This window comes from Macrotis lagotis, chromosome X, assembly GCF_037893015.1.
Source record: "Macrotis lagotis isolate mMagLag1 chromosome X, bilby.v1.9.chrom.fasta, whole genome shotgun sequence".
NCBI lineage: Eukaryota > Metazoa > Chordata > Mammalia > Peramelemorphia > Peramelidae > Macrotis > Macrotis lagotis.
Genome location: NC_133666.1, coordinates 48,670,390 through 48,694,263, shown reverse-complemented (window position 1 = coordinate 48,694,263; position 23,874 = coordinate 48,670,390). Strand labels below are relative to the sequence as shown.

At 37.9% G+C, this 23,874-nt stretch overlaps 1 protein-coding gene across 11 annotated transcripts in view; it reads left to right on the top strand.

Annotated features, from left to right (window-relative positions):
* The first annotated feature begins 487 nt into the window (after nt 1-487).
* ATRX (ATRX chromatin remodeler) overlaps nt 488-23,874 on the top strand; it is a 173,032-nt gene continuing 149,645 nt past the window's right edge. For 5 of the 11 annotated variants that reach the window (XM_074208648.1, XM_074208647.1, XM_074208646.1 and 2 more), the window contains exons 1-2: nt 566-734; nt 2,278-2,346. In XM_074208648.1, the coding sequence (XP_074064749.1) occupies nt 2,327-2,346 (20 nt within the window). In that variant the 5' untranslated portion in view covers nt 566-734; nt 2,278-2,326. Of the gene's footprint in view, nt 735-1,126; nt 1,214-1,935; nt 2,347-23,874 lie in introns of those variants that run through there. The other 6 variants (XM_074208651.1, XM_074208641.1, XM_074208644.1 and 3 more) reach the window with 5 other exon arrangements.

The following is a 23,874-nucleotide window of genomic DNA, read 5'->3' as shown; positions in this document are numbered from 1 at the left end:
TCCGCCCCCTGCCCCCCACCCCAGCTGCCCTGACTCCATGGAGCCATCCTTTTGCCTGGCCGGGGTCATCTGGTCGCCCAGCTTTTTCACTTTGGGGTGGACTTGGAGCCTGCCTCCCCATTTGGCTTTGTGCCCCCGCCCCCACTTGGCAGCAGGCACCCTGGGCCTCGAGCTCCTGGAATGCCATCGGGGGCAGAATGTTGTTGGCCTTAATGCATGACACGGGCCAGGGAGGGAGGGGTCGGTGATCTCCGGGCAGGATGAAGGGAAGACACGTCATTACTACTTTGAGGCCACTCTGGACTGCCTTGGATCCCTCGGAAAATGGGTGGGGCAACTCAATGACATGGCCAGCCCTAGCAACAGGCCCCAAAAGATGGTGAAACGGCGGAGCCAATAGGAGTCTATCCCGGGCCAGGCGGTGACCAATAGGTGAAGGAGACGGGAGAGGAGGGAGGACGCGCCAATTCTCCTGCCTGAACCTAGGCTCAGCAAAATGGCGGCAGCGGCGGCGGCGGCGGCGCTTTGTTTCCGCGGCTCCCGCAGCGGCCTCTGAGCCGTGGGGCAGGAGGCGGGGCGGCCACCGAGACGGGGACAGTGACGACGACGACGACGACCACGAGCAGTCCTGCGCCTTTGGAGCCTCTCCCGGGGCCGGCCAGGAGGAAGAGCGGCGCCCTGCGGTTGCACACACCGGCGCGGCAAAGGGGAGACATGAGCCTTGAGCCCCTGAGGTAGAAAACCGCTTGGGCCGGCGGGCCTCGGGGTGAAGGGGCCCCGGCGGTCCCGGTGGGCGCGGGGGGGGGGCGGAGGCGGGCGCGGGGGGGGGGAGAAGAGCGACTTGACGGACAGACTGGGGGGGGGGATCGCCAAGGCGGGGGGAGGGGCCGATCGTTGTCGGAGGAGGCGGAGGCGGGGGGGAGGGGGAGTAGTTCCGGGGGCGGGGGTGGGGGGAGCGGTTAGCGGTTTGGCCCCTGCACAGCCGGAACCGGAGAGCAAATCCGATCTGGAGAGTGCCGGCGCTCAGGCGCGCTCAGGGCCGAGCCGCCGGAGCGTGCGCAGGCCGGGGCACTTCCGGCCCGGAGCCTGGCAGGCGCCTCTGCCCCGAGCCCCTGGGCGAGGGCAGCCGCTCGGCGGGCTTCTGCTGCTCGCGGCGGCTCTGGCCTGGCCGAGATATTGAAAGCGACCCCCGGGTTGTCCAGATTCGAGCAAGGTGATGTTTGCTTAGACTTTTATTCCCGGGGGACAGCCCGCGCTCCGGAGGGCGGGAGAGGGTGGCCGGTGCCCGGTGTCTCCCCGCTCGCTCTCCCTCGCCCTCACCCTGATCTCTTCACTTCTCGCAGATCGGGGCCGGGTGGTCGGGACGCGGGCAAGGAGCCTCGGGGCTCGCTGCCTCCTTTGACTCGGTCGATGGGGTTGGTGCTTACGGAGAAGTTGGCTTCCTCCCCCCTCCCCAATAGCGCTGATCGCCGGCCCGCACTTCGGCAAGTTGAGCCACAGTGGGCTCGCGGCGGCGGCGGCGGCGGCGGCGGCGGCGGAGGAGGAGGATGCCCACGTTTTCGGCCGAATCCTTTACAACGAAATTTGGCCTTTTCACACGCTGTGACAATACTGGGGCAGCCCTGATTGGAACCTCTCTGAGAGCTCACCCTGCTTAAACCCCTACACTTGCTCCCCCACTCCCGGCCTCGCCCCTCCCCCACCAAATCCTGCCCACACGCCCTCCCTCCCCCTCCCCCTCTTCTCCCCACAGGCACCAAGCCCCGCCCCCTCCCACCCTGGCCCACGCTCTCCTCTCGCCCCTCCCACCCCTCTCCCCAGGCCCCGCCCATGCTAGCCCCTCGCCCCACCCACACGCCCCACATGCTCCTCCCCTGCCACTTCGCCCCGCCTCCCCCTCTTCCCCTCCCTCCCTCCCTCCCTCCCAAACTTGGATATTTTATAGTTATCTTTAGAGTTAGCATTCACTTTTTAAAGAATGTATAACTAAAAAGGAAGCTTTTGAACACTTTTTTTTTTGCCATGCCTCTGATAATATAGAAATTCTGAAATATTTGACCTATTTTAGACCCGTAAGAGAGGGCTAAAACTTGGAGTTAGTTCTATATGGGGGGGGTAAGGAGTTGGGGGTGGGGAGTATTTCTTGGAATTTGTGTTAATAGGAATAAACAGGTAAACAATGTTATGTTTGATGCTGAGTGTGTAATAATGGCTAAATGAAACTTGTTTGGTTCTTGGGCACCCCTTAAGCTCACATGCATGTTATATGCCTTACAGGTAAATGTGGATTCCAGTTTTTGCAGAAAATTGAGGAACAAGTGCCATAATGGCTGCTCTAAAACCTAAGTAAGCAAGCCCTTTTTCTTGGGCCATCTCTTTTGCTAGCCAGTTAACACCTGTTTCTAGAATTTAAGCGTACATAGGATTCACTTAATCTCAGAGCCAGTTTTTATTACTGCAATCCTGTGAGTGTTTACAGTGTCCTTTCAACCGGTGAGTCTTTCAGAATTTTGGGGATTGTGTTGCTACCCATTATTATAGGTTCATTATTCTTTGGCTCACTGTCATATCCTGTACATTTTGTTATCAACAGTTTGAAGTGTACTTTTCCTGAATGAAACTATAAGGTGTGTGTGTTACTTTACTAGAGAACAACTGGAAGCAGTCCTCTACTCATATCTTCTATGGCTTCCTGCTGCCTTTAGGACAAAATTCAAGCTACTCTGGCTGGTATTTAAAGCCCTCCACAATATGACTTTCGCCTCTGTTTTTACTCTTATTTCATATGATTCCTCTTTTTGGAGTCAAACAAACCTGTTAGTTGTTCCCCATCTCTTACATCTTCTCCCTCTGTGCATTTGTACAGAAGGTCTGCATTTCTAGAATGCAGTCTCTCCTTACTTCTGCCTTACATTTACTATATGATCAATGAAATGACTAGATGCAGTTGTTTAATATTAAGAATGCAGGAATTTGGAGGCATATGAGTTAGGACTCCAGTTTTTCAAGTCTCACCGAATCACTATAATCTGAAGTTTATAAATGTTTAAAATGTGGATAAGAATGCTTGTAAATGGCTTTGTAAACCGTAAAGTATGCAAAAATATTGTAGTTTTGGAAGTCGAGGTAAAGAAAAAGAATCTGAGATTTTGAAATGATTGATATAATCCAGAAGCATAGTTAGGTACTGTCCATGGTGACCCTTTACTTGGTATATTTTAAAAGACCACTTCTGCTTAGATTTCTGGTAAATTCTTCATTCTGTCCAAGTGGAGGGCAAGATCAACATAGGTAATTTTATTAATATCAAAATTTATATTTTTAGTTAAGTGTTTACTCTTTATATCTGAACTGGGCTAATTCAACTAGTACCACAATTGCCTACTGCTTATTCTCCCTTATTTTCCCCCATTATTTTCAAATAATGCATAAATAAGTACCCCAATAGAGACAGAATTGAATGGCTTCCCTAATTCACAAATTGAATCGTTGAATATTTACCATCATGGTACAATGGAAAGAACTCAGCATTTGGGAGTCTGGGTTCAAATTCCATCTTTGTTATTTACTTCCTATTTGATTTTAGGCTAGTCTCTAAAGAGGCTTTTTTTTTTCTTTTTATGACCTAATTCATCTACTTAGATTTTTTGCTTTAAAAGGAATACTGTAAGTTTGCTATATCCTTATCCTAGTAAGATTAATTGAAATTTTATGTAGTTAGAAATTGGTAGATTTCATAAAACCTCTTCCTGCTCATCTCAACTGTAACTGATGATGAGCTTAAGCAGTTTGACAACCACACTCAATGTATATTGAGGCACTTTCCTGAGAAGCATCTGATAAAGGTAATGGTGGACAAGCACAAGATTGTATTTTCTAATGACTTTTTAATGTGAATTCAGTCATATTTATTATGTGCAGATCATTGTGCTAACCATTCAGTGTCAGAGTTGAACAAAAGACATTTAAACAGGAGTGGTGATGATAGGCCTTGAAAAGTACTTACATGGTTTAGGGTTAGTGGACTTTTCTGCCCTTGGATTTTGATCAGGGTCTTGTCTGTCTATCTTGTCTGTCAGTCTGTGTCTCTCTTTCCTTTCTCTTTCCTCTCTCTTTTCTCTCTCATTGGTGAATTTAATATGATTTGCCATCAGCTTTCTATCAAGTTTTTTTTTTTTTTCCAAGTCAGGGGGCAAAGATGTTTTCTGACCTACAAAATGGAGGGGGGGGGGAGATTCATAGGACCAGTACTTTTTTGAATCATATACATTATGACTTGGACAGGGATAAAGCTGTTTTGTTGCTAATTTAATCTAGCATGGTTTAAATTTTAAATGAGTAGAGATGAAAAATAATATTTTAGTATAGCTCAATGTGTGTGCTAGCTTATGTGACTGTTTCCATATTCTGAGTTCAGTTTATTTTGTTCTTTTGCAATTGAAGATGACATTAATGAATACTGAAGAAAACCAATGTGAGACCTGTACCAGCTATATCCTAGTGGGGGATTGGCATGGGATGGGAAGGGGCAGGAAGGTCTGATTTGTAACTACAAGCCACCTCTGTGAGACTTTGCCCTGTCTTCAAGGTTTGATTTACTCTACTATATCAAACAACAGTTGACTTATATTAAAATAACCTTAGTTGTAATAATATACAATTAATGTATATCCTACCTTTTGGATTCTGGGAAGTATTGGAATTATTATCTGATTGACTCATCTATAATTATTTTATCTTCAGACTGGTAGCTACAGAAATCTCCCATGTGGACATTATGTTACTATTAGTTGACTCTACTGATAGAATGCTATATTACATTCAAAACATCAGTACTAAAAGTCAACGAGATACTTTTTTGTTTCAACTCATGGTCAAATCCTTTTTCATTGTTAACTTTTTGGATGTGATGACCTTGCTCTAGCACAACATGTGCCCTTGTGAATGAGGCTTGATTTATTTTAAGTTCTCTCCAGAAGGACTTCCGGCAGTGCTGCTTTATTGTTTGCAGATTTTGCAGAATTTAGCTCACTGATTTTGAACAACTGTGATTGTTGAATATCCACCCTGGATCCTCTATTTTTGGTACCTCTGAAGTGGTGAGTTGACTTTGAGCTGACTTCATTTGGCTTTTGAAACTCAACAGAATGAGAAAGAAATTAGTTAGCAATAAGATATGAATCTTAACTCATGACTCCTTTGAATGTGAATTTATCATATTGGTTTGCTCTGTAGCCTTTCAAGCCTAAAGGCAGTTCACTGTCTGTCTACTAGGGAAAGTAAATTCTTGGGTACCTGAAAAGTTTTTTTTTTTTTTTAATAAGATACAGTTTATTTCCAAGTCTGGTTGAATTCTACCTAGTCAAGACAGTGTTTTAAAGAATCATGACACTTAGTCCTGGAAGGACCTTCCAAATTATCTGATTGATTTTATTTTTACTTTTTCTTTTAAAACTGCAGTAACTTTGAGGTCAGAGACTGTTTGCTTTTTACTTTGTATTGTGTTTAGCTTTGTGTCTTTTATTTCCTTTTCTTTCTGCCCCCCCCCCCCCCCCACAGTGGATTAGAGAATCAACTGAAGAGTTAAGACTTGGGCAGGGCAACTAGGTGGCATAGTGGATAGAGTGCTGTCTTTGCAGTTAAGAGTATAGGAGTTCAAATCCAGCCTCAGACACTTGCCACTTACTAACTTTATGACCTTGGGTAAGTTACTCTACTCTGATTGCCTCACATTCAGGACCATCTCCAATCATCCTGATCCATATCTAGCCACTGGATACAGGTGGTTCTGGAGGAGAAAGTGAGACTGAGGACTTAGCACAGTATCCCCTCAATCAAATCCTATTCATGTGCTTGTCATGGCATCACCTCCCTGATGTCATGGTCTTCTTTGAAAATGAAGGACAAACCTTATTTATTAAGACCTAAACTCAAGTTTAGTCTCTGACTGAGTGACCCTGTACTAATCATTTAACCTTACCAGTGCTTCAGGCAACTTGCTAAAAGTGTAGAGATTACAGAATAGTGCCCATTTATGCTGGTGGAGGGTCTTTTCTCACTGGGATTTTCCCATCCCAGATGAAATAAAAAAATTACTAATAGTATTGACCCAGTTGTCTAACATGAAATCGAGAGGTCAGGGGCTGGTCTTGATTAAATCAAAGAAGGAAGACCTCAAATATTTAGTCTGATTGGAAATGCTTGTGTTCTTCTCCTATTTATACCCCCCACAATTTTACAAGAATAACCAGAACCTCAAATGACTAAGGTAGAGAATTGGGATTAATGCTATAATCTGTATTTACTAGACCTTTAATATAACTCTATTTTTTTCGATCTGGATTGCTTCCTTTTTGAGCGAAATGTATTGATTTTGAAGACAGCAAAACTTAATGAATTTGTAGGTACTAGAGAGACAGCAAAATGCTTGGAGATACTTAGGAACTTGAGATTTGACTTTTTTACTGCCTAAGCAACTGAGAAGACCCACCCATGTATCACTAGTATCTATTGAATGATTACTAAATATAGGGCAGTGTTAGATATGGAACATAGTCTTTTCCTTTGAGGAACTTTGAGTATCTTTGAGAAACTAACACATGAAAACAAAAAAAGATGCTTAAATGCCAAAATGCAGATTTAAGTACCACAGAACCATCCCTGACTATTAAGTTAGTGAAGAAAATCACACAAGAGTGGTGAGACTTGAAAGGGCATATAAGAGATGATACCAGAACCCTGTGTTCTCTCTCCCCTCCGCTATGATAAGTGATTTCTGGTAAACTTAACCCAAATATCTCCCTTAAACCTGTTCTCTCTTCCTAACATTCCTGTTTCTATTGGTAGATTCACCATTCTCTTTGTCATAGACTCTAGAATTTTAGAATTGGAAGGTAAACTCAGCAATCATTTAGCCTAACCCAGATCATAAAAGCAGCCCCACTATAATACACTTAACAAATAGACCTTCAACTTCTTGGAGAACTGTGAAATTGGCTATTCTATCTCCTGGGGCTGTCCCATTTCATTTATGCAGGGTTTTAATTTTTTTTCTGACAATAAGCCTAAATTTGTTGATTTACAGTTTTCCTTGTTTCTCCTTGCTCTCTCCCCTTTGGGACCAACCAGAGCAAATCTAATAATTCTTCCTTGTGTCAGCCCTTTAGATACTTGAAGACTTATTATAGCTTCCCTGAGTCTTCTCCAGACTAAACACCCAGTCCTTTGAACCCACCCTCTTCATATTTTATGGTCTCTATCCCTTTCCACCATCTTGATTGTTCTCCTGGAGGCTCTTCATTTTACCAATTCTTCATAAAAAGTAATATATGTACTAGGCTGAACAAAGTACTTTTGATCATCTGACAAGGGCATAGTCCAGTAGGATTCAAAACTGCTCCTTGGGCAGCTAGGTGGTGCAGTAGATAGAGCACTGGCCTTGGAGTCAGGAGGACAGTTCAAATCCAGCCTCAAGACACTTGAGTCTTACTAGCTCTATGACCTTGGGCAAGTTACTTAACCCTGATGGCTTTGCATCTAGGGCCATCTCCAATAGTCTTGATTCCTATCTGACCACTGGACCTAGAGGTCTCTGAGGAAGAAAGTGAGGCTGGTGACTTAGGACAGCATTCCCTCACTCATATCCAATTCACATGCTTTGTTATGGCATTACCTCCCCTGATGTCATAGTCTTCTTTGAAAATAAAGGACAAAGGAAAGAAACTCTTTATTCCTAGAAGCAGTCCCTCACTCAATATAGTTCTAGGTCCCATTTGCTTTTTTGACTGTTATGTTATGCTGACACATAATGATCTGACAGTCTACTAAAACCCCCAGATCTTTTCCATATAAATTACTATCTAACCAAACCTTTCCCCATTTTGTACTTGTAAAGTTCATTCTTTTAAATCTTAAGTTTAAGATGATATTAAATTTCATCTAAAATTGAGCCTACAAGTAGTAATACAAATTCTTTCTGGATTCTTACTCCATCAGTTATGTTAGCTATCTTCAGCTTTGTGTCAAGGACCAAGTATCAAACCACTTTTAAGTTCACCTGATGCAGTTAAGTCACCATAGGCCTAAATTTTGGACTCTTTTAATATAAATTTTTGTTGCTATCCTCTTTTTTTTTTCACATTATCTGCATTTCTCAATGTATCTATTCCTTCTCCCAGAGAACCATGTCTTATAACAAAGAATGTGAAAAAAAGAAAGAAAATCAAATCCTTTTATATTGTTAGACTCCTATATATTGTTCTGTATTTATTTAATCAGTTCATGTGTTTTCCCAAGCTTTTCTGAATCCTTCAAATTACTCATTTCTCATAGCAACACCAGTATAACAAAAAAGAACTTAATTTACAGTGCAATATTAAATTACCAACGGTATCTTTTCATGGCACTTAACAAAATAGTAGTAAAATGCATTTGAAGGAGCCAGAAGTTTAGAATCTCAAGGGAAATAATGAAAAAAAAAGGAAAGAATCTCCGAACTCAAATCATTCTTTAAGGCAGTAATCATCAAAGCTATTTGGCCCTGACTGAAAAATAGATAAATGGAACAAAGTAAAGAACAATGAGAAATCATTGAATTCTACCCAGTGTTATATAAATCCAAGATCATAAATTGTCTAAGAATTCCTTAGTTGACAAGAACTTCTGGGAAGACCTGAAAAGCGGCTGAGTAAATATTAGGTTTTAGCTAATATCTTATACCGTATACCACAAGAAGGTCAAAATGAACATGTAACCCGAATATTTGTGTTTTCTATTTAAATATAAAAAAATATAACCATTAATAAAATTAGAATAGAATCAGATCAGGTACCTTTTCTCTAACTATCTAAGGGGTAAATTTTAATGATCAGGACTCTTATAAAGCCTCTTGCTTCTACCAGTTTTTTCCCTCTAGTCCTTCCATCCTATTATTAATCCCTATCTGTTGAAATTCTCAAAACCTGCTCAGGTGTCATCTTTTCTCTAAAGCCTTCTCTGATGTCTACTTTAAATGGTTTTTCTCTCTCCTTAAATCTCTTATGCCTTTCTGCTTGGACTTCAACTTTACCTTATAATCCTTACTAAGCAGTCCCTGTCCTCAAAGAGTTTCATCTTTTATATGAGAGAGACATCATGATGATAGAATGCTCCATTTGGAATTGAGGAGACCTACATCATAACACTGGTTATGTGACTGCATTTAAGTCATGTTTCTGAGCCTTAGTTTTCTCGTCTATAAAAGGGATAATATTAGACATACTTTACATGTTTGTGAGGATTAAATGAAATAAATAAATGCTATTTAGTATTAATTTTTGTGTTATCTGTACCTAGCATATCATAGGTGATATTTAATTGTTCGCTGAATTTTTTTTTCAGGCTAGTTTGACCTAGGCATGCAGGTTTCCCTGTTGCTGCTTCACTTATTCTATCCTCCATTCAGTCTCTAAAATGCTTTTTTTTCTAAAGTGTATGTTTGGTCACATTGTTTGCCTTCTTGGTAAATTCCTGAGGCTTTCTATGACTTCCCAGATCAAGATTGGAATACTCTGGTTGGCATTCAGAGTCCTTTATAACCCATTCCCCTCCTACATTTCTAGACTACTTATAATTTCACTCCTCAATACATACCCTGCAATCCAGTGATGCTGGCCTCCTGGCTGTTCCATGAGCCAAACACTACAACTTTTGACTGAGGATTTTCTCTGGCTCTCCTTCTTTTGCTGTATTGCCCTCCATGACTTTTCCCATCTAAAATCCCACTTCTGATAGGAAGTCTTTCTCAATCTCTCTTAATTCCAATGCCTTCTCTTTGTTAATTATTTCCTTTTTATCCTGTAATATAATAAAAATTAACTGTCTGTGTGTATGTGTGTATTTGTTTGTATGTTGTCTTTTCCATTAGATTATAAGTTCCTTGAGGACTGTCTTGCCCCTTTTTATATCCCTCAGTGCTAATTATTCCTTGCCTGGTTCTTAGCGGTGCCTGAGAAATGTTAATCGATTGATTGGTTCTGCCTAGTAGGAATTCAGTAATCCAAGAGGTAAATGGTATCTCCAAACATCCTTTCTCTTCCCATTGGCCTTTACTTCCTAAATTCTCAGGGAAATGAAATTCCTTCCTATCCAAGAGTGTCACCCACCCAAAGTCCCTTTTTCTCTCATATCCTTAGTGACCCGAACTTGATCCTTTCCCCAGTCTTTTATTTGCCTTTGACTATCTTTGTCCTTTGAGGGCTGTGTTCTTTCTGGGTAATATGGACAAAGGTGGATGAAATAACGTCTTAGAAAAGAGAGAAAATGTTTTTGGACAGTGCTTTTGTGCTTCATTTTAATTTAACCTGGTATTTATTTCTTTCATGGCATTTTTATGTCAGTTGAAAAGGAAAGAAACAACCATAAAGTGCTTACTTATGTGCCAGGCACTGTAATAAGTCAGAAAAAAAAAATCACTGACTTCAAAGATCTTAATTCCTACTTTGGGTGAACATGATGTGTATACAGGTGCAGAAATATAAGATAATTTGAGGATGGTGAGAATACTAAGAACTGGGAGGCACAGGAAAGGTGTTCTCTATGAGATTTTTAGTTGATTCTAATTGATAGACTAGAGCTGAGTGAGACTTTAGTTATCATGTAATCTATTGCCAGGTCTTTCCAAACCTTCAACTGCCCCTACTATCCACTCAGTTTTATTCCTATATCTCTTTTCCCTTTCTTGGTCAAGTGTGTGTGTATATGTGTGTGTGTGTGTGTGTGTGTGTGTATACACACACACACATATATACATATACACACACACACACACACACCAATCTGACCTAGTATAGAAAGGAAAAGTTAACTGAATTGCAGAAATAGATAAATATAACAGTAATTATAAATATGAATGTTCATATCTCAGAGCCAATCACATCTAACAAAGACAGACAAAAAGAAAAATAGAGAACTGAATTTTTTGCAGAATTTTAGAGCTGAAATACATATGGTGTCTTCTAACTGGTGTTACTGGAAAATTTACTTCTACATCATATAACTGCTCTTGCCTGTTCTAGGACCCAAAGAAATTATAATTAATCTTGGGAAAGCAAAAATATTAAACATTCAGTGTAGACCATCGCTTAAGAAAAACAACAATCATTAAAGGAAGTGGTAGGCATTATGACAGAATGAATGTTAGGAAAGGCAAAATACTGCAATAAAAAAATGAAAAAGATGAAATCACAACAGAGAAAAAAGATACAGAATCTACTATATACAATTATAAATCAGGGAAACAATTTAAAAGAAAAGAAATAACTATAACAATATGAAATACCCAACTTAATTGAACATGAAATAAATATCTTAATATATATTTAGAAAAGACTTTAAGAATTTTAATATTCCATTTTTACACTAGCCAGTTTTTTTGGTCTTTTCTCTTAGATGCTGTGGACAGAAAATAATTTGTGTGTTTTTTCACCATGGCATTAAATCTTTTAAAGTTGTATATAGGTTATATAAAAAACAAAGGTTTTCAACTTCCCATTCTATTAGTCTTGACACTTTCCCAGAGAACCATCTCATAAAGGGGGGGGCTTAGCAAAACTAAATATAATAAATTAATAAAAAAAACTTTGGAAAAAACTCTGATGTTCATTGGGCATCTGTTTTATTTTCTGTTCTTGACTAACATGAAAAGCACTGTATAAATATATCAGTGAATATGGAACCTTGTAGTCATTGACAATTGAAGTTATTAATGCCTCGAAGTTGGAATCTCTGGGTTGAAGTGTATAGACATTTTAGTCATCTCTATTTTTTTGAAACAGAATCTACACATTTCTTTTCAGAATAGTTATCCTAGTTTACAGCTCCATCAACCAGTGTGTTAGTGTGCTTATTTTTTTCAGCAACCTCTTCAACTGTTTACATCTTTTGTCATAAACTGCCAATTTACTGGGTGTGAAGTGAAACCTCTGAGTTATTTTGATGTACAGTTTTTTCCTTTAAAAAATAGGTTTTATCATATCTTTTATTCCGACATCACCTAGATTTCCTTCTGTATCCCTCCTACTCTGACAGTCTCATATAAGATTTTTTTGAAAAAAAGACTAAAAATTTATCAGAAGTGATGAATATATTGAAAAATTTGACATTGTTGTATGCATTGTTGTTCACTTCTACCCCAGCAAAGGATTGGGTGAAGTATTTTCTCACATTTCTTCCTGTGGGTCAAGATTTTTTCTTTGTGATTTTGAAACTTTCATTTTCTAGTTGTTTTGTTGATTTTTTTTTTTTTGGTTCCTGTTCTTTCCATTTATATTGCTGTCATTTTGTCTTTTGTTGTCCTGACTCTTACTTTACTTTTCTTCAGTTCATAAAACTTTTCCCATGCTTGTTCATCATATTTCTTAGAATATAGTAGCCTTCCATTACATTCATGTCTCAAAGTTTTTTTTAGCCATTCCCCACTCAGTGGGCATCCCTACTTTTTCCAGTTCTTTGTTACCAGAAACAGTAAATGCTTTATAAACATTTTTGTAGTGCACAAGCTTTTTTTTCCCCTCAGTGGCCTTCTTGAGATATAGGCAGCTCAGTGGTACAATGGAGAGAAGGACTGGGTATGGAGTCAGGAAGTTCTGAGTTTGAATCCTGTCTCAGACACTTACTGGCTATATGACCCTGGGCAAGTCATTTAACCTCTTTGCTTGACTTTCCTCATCAATAAAGTGGGGATAAAGAAAGCACCTACCTCACAGGGTTGTTGTGAGGATAAAATAAGGTAACACGTAAAGTACTTTGCAAACATTAAAAGACTATGAATGCTATCATTATTGTTATTATTTGCCCAACAGTAGAATTTTTATGTTTAAGTTTATGGACATTTAGCTACTTTATATAATTTGAATGACTTTTCAGGAACAGTTGTCCATGTCAATAATGCATTTCTGTGCCTCAATTTTTACAGGCCCTCTAAAGTTGAATGCTGTCATCTGAGCTAAAACCACAGAGTTGTTTTGATTTTCATTTCTTTTATTATTACTGATTTGGAGCATTGTTTTATGTGTTTGTTAATAGTTTGAAATTCTTTTGAGAATTGTTTGATCATCTCATTCGACCACCCATATATTGGGGAATCACTTTTGATCTTTTGTATTTCTGTTATTTGTCTATTTATGTTGGTTATTAGACTATCAATATTTACTGTAAAAAATATTTTACTAGCCTACTACTCCCACTTTATTCTTGTTATATTAGTTTTGTTTTCACAAAAGTTTTTAAATTTCATATCAAAATTGTATGTTTTATCTTTTGTAATTAACTCTTTCCCTTGTTTGGTTAAGAATTTGCTCCCTAGTCTTAGCTTTGAAAGATGAAGGAAGATGAAAACTGTGAGAAGAGGCTGCTTCTCTTCTATTTTTATTTTAAATGATAATATTTTTTAACATTAAAATCCTGTTTCTATTCTGATTTATGGCATCTAGTATAAGATTCAACAAGGCATTTTTTAAAAACTGGATTTTTATTAATATCTTGTTTTTATGTTTCTTGGATTTCCCCTGTACCTCTCTCCCTCCCCCCTCCAGGGAGTCATCCATTATGCAAAAGAATTTTTTTAAAAAGAATAAGTGCGTAAAAATGAGCAAAATTGATCAATACAAGAAAGATTGTCATTTTATTATACAATGTGCCACACTTATGGACCCTCTTTCCCCCATCTCTGGAAAATGAATGTAATGGAATATTACTGTCCTATAAGAGACGACAAATATGATTAACACAGAGAAGAATGGAAAGACTTACATGAGCTGATGCACCTTTGAAGTAAGCGGAGACCACAATATGTTCGATGACTTCAACAATATAAATGGAAAAAAAAGTCCAACTGCAAAACAGTTGAAAATGGATGTTCCAAAATTACAAAGAATAAATATGATCTTAAAGAAGAGCAATGAGAAGACATAAGGGATTTTAAATGAGAATTTCTGAGAGATGTTTGTCAGTGGTGCTAGGTGCTATATCTTAATGCAGGCCTTTTCAAGTTTAGCTTTGGAATGCTTATGAGTAAAAAATAGAAGTTTTAAGGCAGGAATAGTATTTTTCTATCCCCTATAACATTAGTGCAGTGCTTGTTATGTAATGTTTATTGAATGAATAGACTTAGGAAATTAAAATATTAAGTGAATCATTTAAATTCATTTCCTAGGGAAAAAAATGTGAGCATGGTTTATTTGAACGAACAGCACTTTCAAGGAGATTTAGCTGCTTTTTAAAGGGCATTTCTTTGTCTTATGAGTGGTGGGCAAAAGTGAGAAAAAAGTTCATGGGAAAAAATAAGTTGTGTACATGGGAACCAGAAAAGCAATTGAGGTAATAAGATATATTGGAAATGTAGGTAGAAGTGAAAATAATTATATAGGGTTGAGTCCAGAAAAATAGAAGTTTAGGTAATGGGAGCTATGGTATGAAAAAGTAAATATGAAGAGTAGGAAGGGCAAATTCATCTGATGCCAAATTTCATTTGATTTGTAGGGGTGGGGAAATAGACTTGCTCAGCATATTTTTTTTTTTTGCAAGGCAAATGGGGTTAAGTAGCTTGCCCAAGGCCACACAGCTAGGTAATTATTATTTTTATTTATTTATTCACTCATTCATTCATTCATTCATTTAGGTTTTTGCAAGGCAAATGGGGTTAAGTGGCTTGCCCAAGGCCACACAGCTAGGTAATTATTAAGTGTCTGAGGTAGGATTTGAACTCAGGTACTCCTGACTCCAGGGCCGGTGCCATCTAGCCGCCCCCATCAGCATATTCTTTGATGCCATTTCCGAGCTTTTGCCACTCCTGAGTCTTGGAGGTTATTAGGGTATAGGGTAAATGACTTTTTCATAGTGTTTTATTCTCAACAAATATTGAATGGCTTAGAGAAGCATGTTTGTCCTCTGAGAAGACATAGATAATCTGAGGGCTGTGAATTGAGAGACAGGACCGTTTTCTTGGCTTCAAATTAATTTTTCATTTTGAAGCAGGATACTTTTGCTTAAAGTGCTTTGTAATTACAAACCTAAAGGGTCTTAAGTTTCCATTTTAGAATTGGAATTCTTACAACTCAAGTTAGTCAAGTTGCCAAGCATATTGTTGCAAAATTATTTTGCATGAAGAGAGTTACTTGAAAGGTACTCTGCAGTGAAAGGTAGCTGAAATCAATTATCCAGACATTTAAGATATGGTCTTTTGATTCCTAAAATTTAACCTTTGGTTCAATATCATTAGTAGTTAAGAAATGTTTCAGGAATTGAAAATAATTGAATATAGAATGTAAGCTCCTTGAGGGCAAGGACTATACGTGTGTGTGTGTGTGTGTGTGTGTGTGTGTATGTGTGTGTGTGTATATATATATATATATATATATATATATATATATATTCATTTTATACCAAGTCCTGGCACAATGTCTGGCCACATATTAATGGTGTGAAAATTACTTGATATAACAAAATAATTAAATTTATTGCCTCATACAATAAATTATAATTTGACATCTTTGAAAATATTATGAAAAAATGTTTTTTTTTTGCTGCAGTTGCTTTTATGATTTGGCATTGTGTTTACATGATTTTGGCATAATCTTTAATTCATCATGCAACCACACATCACTTGGGATATGAATATACCTTTGAATACTCCATTTTTCCAATCCTAGTCTTGATTCCAATCCATAAGTTTTCAATGAAGTATAACTTGGACAAGTTCCCAGGCCATTGAGACATGTTGCTTTCCATCTTTTTGTTAATTTTCTTAACCTTTTGTAATGTGTGACATTGCACAAGGTTGTGTGACAGTTGTTCCTACACTATTTGGACATTTCTCTAATTTTTGAAACAGTTCTGTTTGTCCAAATGTCAATATATTTTTTTTAGGGTTTTTTTTTTACATGTCAATATATTTTAACAGTTTCTCATTCCCTTTATTAGACATTTTAAAAGACCTGGGAAGTTATGAAAAAAAATCTCCAAACTGGTCTTTCTTGAACTTCTAACCATAGAATGACCTTCAATGTGAAAGTGAAATTTTATCATTGAACTCTATCTTTTCCCTAATCTTCATTAATACAATTAATTTTTCTTCATAGTAATGGGAAATAACTTATTTACTAGTCTTAAAACTGTTCTTCCAACTTAAAAAGCTTATGACTTGCTATAGAGGAATTAATAATAGCCCATTCCACTGTCAGGTCCCTCTGAAGGTCTTTGCTTGTTTACTAAGGATTAATTTGCTTTTCACTTCTTGATATTTTTTTTGTCTCTCTTCCAACTACTATTCTTTACACTTCCTAGATAGCTGATCCTGTCTAATTATTGTAGACTTGAGTGATCCTTGAAGAGCCAGACTTCCCACAGCAACAACCCTTACACTATCTCTAATAATCATTCAGATACACTCTTGAAAGTGTCTTGTGCATATTACTTTGGGTTGGTATTTATTTTTCAAAACTTCAGAGTTAACATAGAGCAATGAACTGAAAGAGATAATTAAAGACAGGGAAACAAGCCTAATTTGTTTCATCTGTTCTGTGTCAGAACTTTTGAGTCCCTTTGGTAGCAATTGACACACGAGCATGACCATTGCTATCACAAAATGAATCTAAATCAAAACTGTTAGTCATGAGTCATTTATACATTATTGGTGCTATTGGTGCTGTTTTAAAGGCTTGTTGAATGAATCAATTCCGTATTTCTATGTTAATTGCCAAATTTGGTTCCCTGAGTTCACTAATATGTATGTGGGTCTTTTTTTTTAATTTTGAAGGGACTTTAACAAGTTTAGGAAACCATCTGACTGATCATTCAGCACTAATTAAGCACCTGCATTGTCCTGGGTGCTGAAAATAAAAAGACAAAAAAGAAACTGCCTCCTAGAAAATTTAATTATATTGTGGGATATAGCATATATTGGCATAGATACAATATACTGATATATGATAATTCCATGGTAATTTAGGATGGGGTAGTAGTAGCAACTGCAGGATCAGGAAAAGCTTCATTTAGAAAGCAATATTTGCCCTCAGTCTTGAAGGCAGTAAGGGATTCTCTTCGGAAGTCAAGATGAGAAAGAGTATGGGGGTCTGATAGGTAAAAAGATATGATGATGGGAATTTTGTGTGTGAGGAACAGCATGATGGCTAATTTGGCTAGATTACAGGGTACAGAAATGGATGTTTTATGAAATTTGAAAGGTAGACTGGAATCTTATTGCGAGGGGCCTTCGATTCCAAACACAGTAGTTTAGTCTATATTTGAATTTAGGCTTAAGTAGGAATCACTTGAGTTTATTGGATTGGGAAGTGACATGTTCAATGTCAATGGAAACTGTCATGTGGAGAGAATGAATTGTAGAGAAATACAAAGCAGAGAACCCAATTAGGAGACTATTTTCATAGTCCATATGGATATGGAGAAAAGGAAATGTTCTGTGGGGGAAGTTTAGAATTTCTGAATCTAGGTCAGTGTTAGCATGGTAGTATTTTAGACAGAAAGAGGGAAGATTGAAAGAGGTTGGAGAGGGGGGAACATGGTTTCACTTTGGAACACATTGAGTTTAAGGTGTCTTTGATGTATCCAGTTTTAAATGTTTAATTGGCAGTTTGTGAGGTGGTCCCGAAGTTTTTTTAAGAGACCAAGACTGTAATACATAGATCTGGGAGTCCTCTTCAGACATGAGGCATCTGATGAGATTAGCTAGAGTTGAATGAGGGAAAAGGGCCAAGGACAGAGCCTAAGAATACACCCACCAAAGCAGTTTTAAGGAGTGAGTAGACAGTCATTCAGTCAGTCAACATTTATTAAGTTTTTGCAAAGAACAGGGCATACAAAAAGAAGCAAAAGACTACCTGCCTTCAAGAAGTTCACAATCTAATGGGAAATAGAGCAGACATGTATACAAAAAAACCCCGAAATAATTAGCAGAAGACACAAGATATGAAGAGGGATTTGGAAAGGCCACCTGTAGAGAACATTGTACTGTAGAGAGCATTAGGACACCAAATTGACTTAGAAAACCATGTTAACATTATTTATGGTCTGTTATATAGTATTTATATTAAATATTTAACATTTATATGGTCTGTTATATTTAATATATAAATAATTCTAATTTATAAATTTTAGCTGGTATGTGCTTGGCATGTTCTTGGCTGCTAAAGATGGGCTATTTGAGACTTGAAGCACAGGAAGATAGGGCAGCCAGGAGACAGCAGCAGTCATCAAAACCCTTATGGATGAGATCATCTGCAAGACAAGTGGTCAACAGTGTTGAAGGCTTCAGCTAAAAAAATCCTGCAAATTTGTTAAGAGATCACTAGTAATTATGAAGCCAGATGGCGGAATGTTTCAAAATGAGTCAGAAATAGAAGTGTCTTCTTTTAGGAGTTTGGTTGTCATTAGGAGATACAGGATAGCATGAGGGAATGGTGATATCAAACTACTGAAATCCTAGGTAAACAAAAGCCAAGGAACCAAAGGATTAGAGGAAAGGAGATGATTTGGAATCAGTCCTTACATTTGGGGAGGAGACTTGGGATCAGAGGAATAAGTAGGATGGTCATGTCTTCATTAGTGAATAGTGAATGATATTAAAAGATTTTGAAATGTAGGGAAGAAAAATCTCAAGTGTGAGATTCTCTCTCCTTAGCCTCTCAGTAAAGACTAGAATGGTTATGGGCTTGAGAAGAGATTTGGAACAGAATCTGAGAACGTGATTTGGAATCAGTTAGAGAATAATAAAATGATTGCCTTGCTATAGTCAGGAGTTCAGTTCATAATAGATCATCAGTTCATTCTGGACTCAGTCTGCTTGTTGGGTGTCTTAATTGCATTTTTATTTGAAATGTAACCAATTGAGCATTTTCATATAAAAAGTACAATAGAAAGGAGTGCACATGAAAGTCTCATGTTATAGTACAACTTAATTTCAGGTATATAATAATTTTAGCATATAATTTTCTTTTTGAAATATTTTATTTGTTATTCCAACTACATGCTATGGTAGTTTTTGTTAATCATTTCTTTTTTCTTTTTGGCAAGGTTAGATTTACATTTTTCTTCCCTCCCTCCCCCTCCCCCTGACAGAAAGCAATCTGATATAGGCTCTGCATTTATGACTATAGTATGTAATTTTCAAAGTTGTCCTGCTTTTCCTTCTGGCCTTCTGTTTCTGGGCATTTAAGAAATGCTCCAGTGACTTATCTTTTTTTTCCTCTAGCATTCCTATTGCCTACTCCCTTTCCTTCACAAATTAAACAATAGAAAAAGAAAATAAAAGCCTTGTAACAAATATGCATAGTCAAACAAAGAGATTTTTATACTTGCTGTATCCACCCCAAGAAAAATCAAAAGAAAAAAGAAAATGTACATCTCATTCCACACCTCTAGTTGGTTCCCGCCATGACTTGTGTAGCGTGATTCAGCATTAATCTTCTGTAATCATGCTGGTCATTGAATTGATAAGAGTTTTTTAAGTCTTTCAAAGTTGTTTTCCTTTTCAATATTGTTGTCACTGTATAAATTATTCTACTGGTTCTGTAACAACAGTTCATTCTGGTCTTTTAAAAATTTGTTTTTTGAAACCAGTTCTTTCATAATTACCTATGACACAGTAATAATTATATTCATATCTCATAATTCACCATTGCCCAATTTATGGGCACCCTCTTAGCTCTCAGTTCTTTGCCATAAAAAAAAAGAACTGCCATAAGTAGTTTTATGCCTATGGTCACTTTGTTCTTTTTGTTTATTTATTTATTTGTGCCATACTCTTAGTAGTGGTATCACTTGGTATGGACAGTTGTATGAATTTTGGGTGCATCATTTCAAAGTACTTTTCAGAGTGACCACCGATTTACATAGTTCAGTTAATGTAATTTCGTGCACTTATTTTCTCACAGCCTCTTCACCATTTATTTTTCTTTTTTGCCCATTTGAAGGCTGTGAGATTGAACTTCAAAGTTGTTTTAATTTTCATTCTAATTGTTAGTGATTCAGAACATTTTTTTCAAATAATATTTGAAAGCTTGGCTTTCTTTTACAACTGTTTATATCATGACTCTTATTGTATTTATAATTAGATTTTTTTTTTGAGGCAATCAAGGTAAAGTGAAAATGCCCAGAATCACAAAGCTAACAAGTGTCTGAGACTGGATTTGAACTCATGTCCTCCTGACTCTAGTATGGGTCCTCTGTGCACTGTGCAATCTGGTAACTCTTGTTCTTAAAAATTTGAATAAGTTCCTCATCCTTTATCAGAGAAATTTACTATGTTGTTGTATGAATTCTTCCAGCTCAGTTGAGCACCAAGTATTTCAACTCAAAAAAATTGAAATTATTTCAGTTCTTCCCTCTTCAGTCCCAGAAAAAAGTCATTTTATGATTTAAACAAAGATTAATGTCATTTCTTCATTGTCTTGAAATCCAACTTTCAGTAATTTCAATATATTATCTCGTTTTTTAGGTTAGCCTTTTATTTTTTAAAGTTTTTGCAAGGCAATGGCGGTTAAGTGGTTTGCTCAAGGCCACCCAGCTAGGTAATTATTAAGTGTCTGAGGCCAGATTTGAACTCAGGTACTTCTGATTCCAGGGCCAGTGCTCTATCTACTGCGCCACCTAGCCACCCCTTTCTTTTAAAAAATTATTTCAGTAACTGAATATTGTTGACTGCTCCTGGGTCAATCAGTGTTGGACCAGTCATCACTAGATGTAATTGGTTTGGCTGGCCTGTTTAAAAGTACAACCAGACAGGTGTTTTCTTCCTCTTCCTTTCTCTTACTGAATCCAATAAAGGCCAAAGTGTTAGTCTAAATATGCTGAGTTTGTGGCTACTTTGGAAATGCTTAAACAACAATCGATGGTACAGAACAAATCTCATATTACTGCATATCATTGAAGTTTAACTTCCTTTGCTTTATGTTCTTCCCTTATGTCTCTGTTTCTAGTTCTAGAGGTTGATAGGGACTTGAAAGAGCCTTGGGTGATTGTCTTACTCATTCCCCTCATTTCAGAAGAGCACACTGAAGCCTTGAAAAGTTGAGTTGAACAACTTAGTAAGTGGTAGCCCTGAGGTTCATCCTCCGCGTCTAATTTTTTCTGCACCACATTGAACCATTCCATCATTCTTTTCCTAATCTGTTTCTCAGCATGGACACTCCAATACTTCACAACTCTCAACCATGCCGATCTTTTTCTTTCCTCAATTACCTTTTTTTTTATATTGTTTACGCTGTTGCCTAGGAAGCCTTCTTCTCCACTTTTCTGGGCCAGTACCTATTGCAGTGGAAGGAAAACCGAAAGAAGTCTATAAATCTCCTGTTTATTTCTACATGTGCCTAGTGAGTGATGTACTTGGTTTAGTCAAGTCATAAATTTTTTGGGCTCTCAGTTTCCTCCTTCATAAAATGCTGGGATTGGACTTGATGATCTAAGGACCCTTTCAATTCAGCTGTTCTCAGATTCCCTGATAAATTTTTCAAGGCTTAGGTGAATTCTACTGTGAAGTCTTCTATCACTAGCGTAGCTTACATTTTTTCCCCTGCATTTTATAGTATATTTAGTCCATATTAAGTAATACTAACAGTTTGCCAACCTGTATGAGTGGAGAGAATTTCTCTACATCATATGCACCCTCTCCATTTTCTATATCTTCTAATATATTTATCAGTTAAAATCAGATGCCAAAATGCATTAGGAAATTATTCAAGTCTTGGATTTAATCTTATCTGTAACAAAAACCGTGTTGAATTTTAGTCAAGTACCCTAAGATTGAAACCTAGCTCTTTGCTTGTGTAATCTTGGGCAAATTACTCAAACTCTTCTGGAGTCAGTTGTTTAAGTGATGCCCTCATCTCTCTTTCTTTCCTATTCTTCCTCCTTTTTCCCCCTTACTTCCTCTATGCTAATATTTATTTAAGGCAATGGGGTTAAGTGGCTTGCCCAAGGTCACACAGCTAGGTAATTATTAAGTGTCTAGGGTCAGATTTGAACTCAGGTCCTCCTGACTCCAGGGCTGGTGCTTTATTCACTGCACCACCTAGCTGCCCTGGCCAGTACTTCTTAGTGAGTCAGCCATGCCAGCCTCTCATTATGGACTATTACTCTCTCCATTTACACACTTGCAGTATAGAGTGATTTTGAAGAGACAATACTGTAGGCATATATAGATCTGGCCTAGTAGAAATTCATTATACTTATACTTCACGCTTCATAATCCTTAATTGTACAAATTAGGAGATTGGTGCCCAGGGAGGGAGTGGTAGCTTGTCTAACATCCCACAGTTCATTAGCGGAATAGCTGACACTGGAAGTCAGGTCTCCCAGCCCCTCTGCTTGCCTTCTAGTTTCTCATTTTTTCTATCTTTTCCTTCTTTCACCCATCCACAGAGTATAATCCATAGAATCTTCAGAGACATGCCATAAAAATGGGGTGGAGGGGAGGATCTAGAAACTATGGCCTGGACAGTTCACAGCAATGCAGGTTATTATAAATCTTTTAGGGCAGCTGTATTTGCTAGTCACAGGTCTAAGTTGACTGACCTTCAAGGCTCTCTAGGGCAAAGGTAGAGGATGAGAATAATTAGGCTACTTTGATCAGAAAGCTAGCAAGGTGTAGTAATTGTAACTAACATTTCTGCAGTATTTTAAGTTTTAAAGAGTGATATGAATGTATTTTTCCCTTTACATTCTCACGACAACCCCATGGAGTATGTGCTGTCATGATCTTCATTTTACAAATGATTGAAGTGAAATTGAGAGAGGTTAGGTGACTTGCCTAGGAGGAATACATATCTGTGTTAGTATTTGAACTCAGGTGTTCTTAACTCCAGGAATTTGTGCCTAGGCTAAGGTATCTTTCAGTAGAAAGACTTGAGAGATTTGGTCAAAGAACCTATGTTTTAATTCATCATCTACTTTGAAGCTATGTAATCTAGTACAAATCATTTCCATTGATTTCCTTCTCTTAAAGTATGAGGTGGGTTTGGTCTTTATTTATGGTCTCTTCAAATCTTTTTGGATGTGTCTATCCCTTTTCATTGTCTTTGAGATGCCACTCTAGCAGTTTTAGTTGATTTTCCTTTTCTTTCTCTGATACTTCCTTTTCCATTGAGTTCTTTGTCTTTCAGACCACACTAGCTTCTCCTCTCTAAAAATCTTTGTTTAATTTCTGCTGCCTTTTTCTAGCTACTGCCTTATTTTTATTTGCCATGAGACTTGAATAAACCTCAATCTATTTTTTTCTCTTCATTCATTCCCACTTAACTTGACATCTGACTCTTGTAACTGCTTATGTTTTTTAAAACTGGGGAATAATTAGTGATCTTGTCAAATCAAATGCTATTTTCTCAGTTCTTTTCCTTTACCTTCTGTAGTACTTGATACTGTTGGACATCTACATTTCCTGAAATTCCAGTCTTTGAATTTTGTGACACTTTACTATCTTTATTGAACTCTATTTTTTTTCCCCAGCCATGAAACTGGATATTTCTCTAGCTTTTGTTTGGAGGTGTTCCCTCTGTTTCTGTGGCTTTTCTTTTCAAGATTTCATTGGTTTCTTTTTATCCTCTTTTTAAAAAAATTATTTAAGGCAATTGGGTTGAGTGACTTGCTCAAGGTCACATAGCTAGGCAATTAGTAAGTGTCTGAGGCCAGATATGAACTCAGGTCTTCCTGACTCTAGGGCTGGTGCTCTATCCACTGTGCCACCCAGCTGCCCCTTCATCTGTCCTCTCAAGTAGATAATTACCAAATATACTTTGCCTTTGTTTTTATTTTTTTCATCCTTCTCACATTTCCAAATGTCAATATGATATTACTGCTAAGGGTTTGACCAGTATTTAAATTAACTTT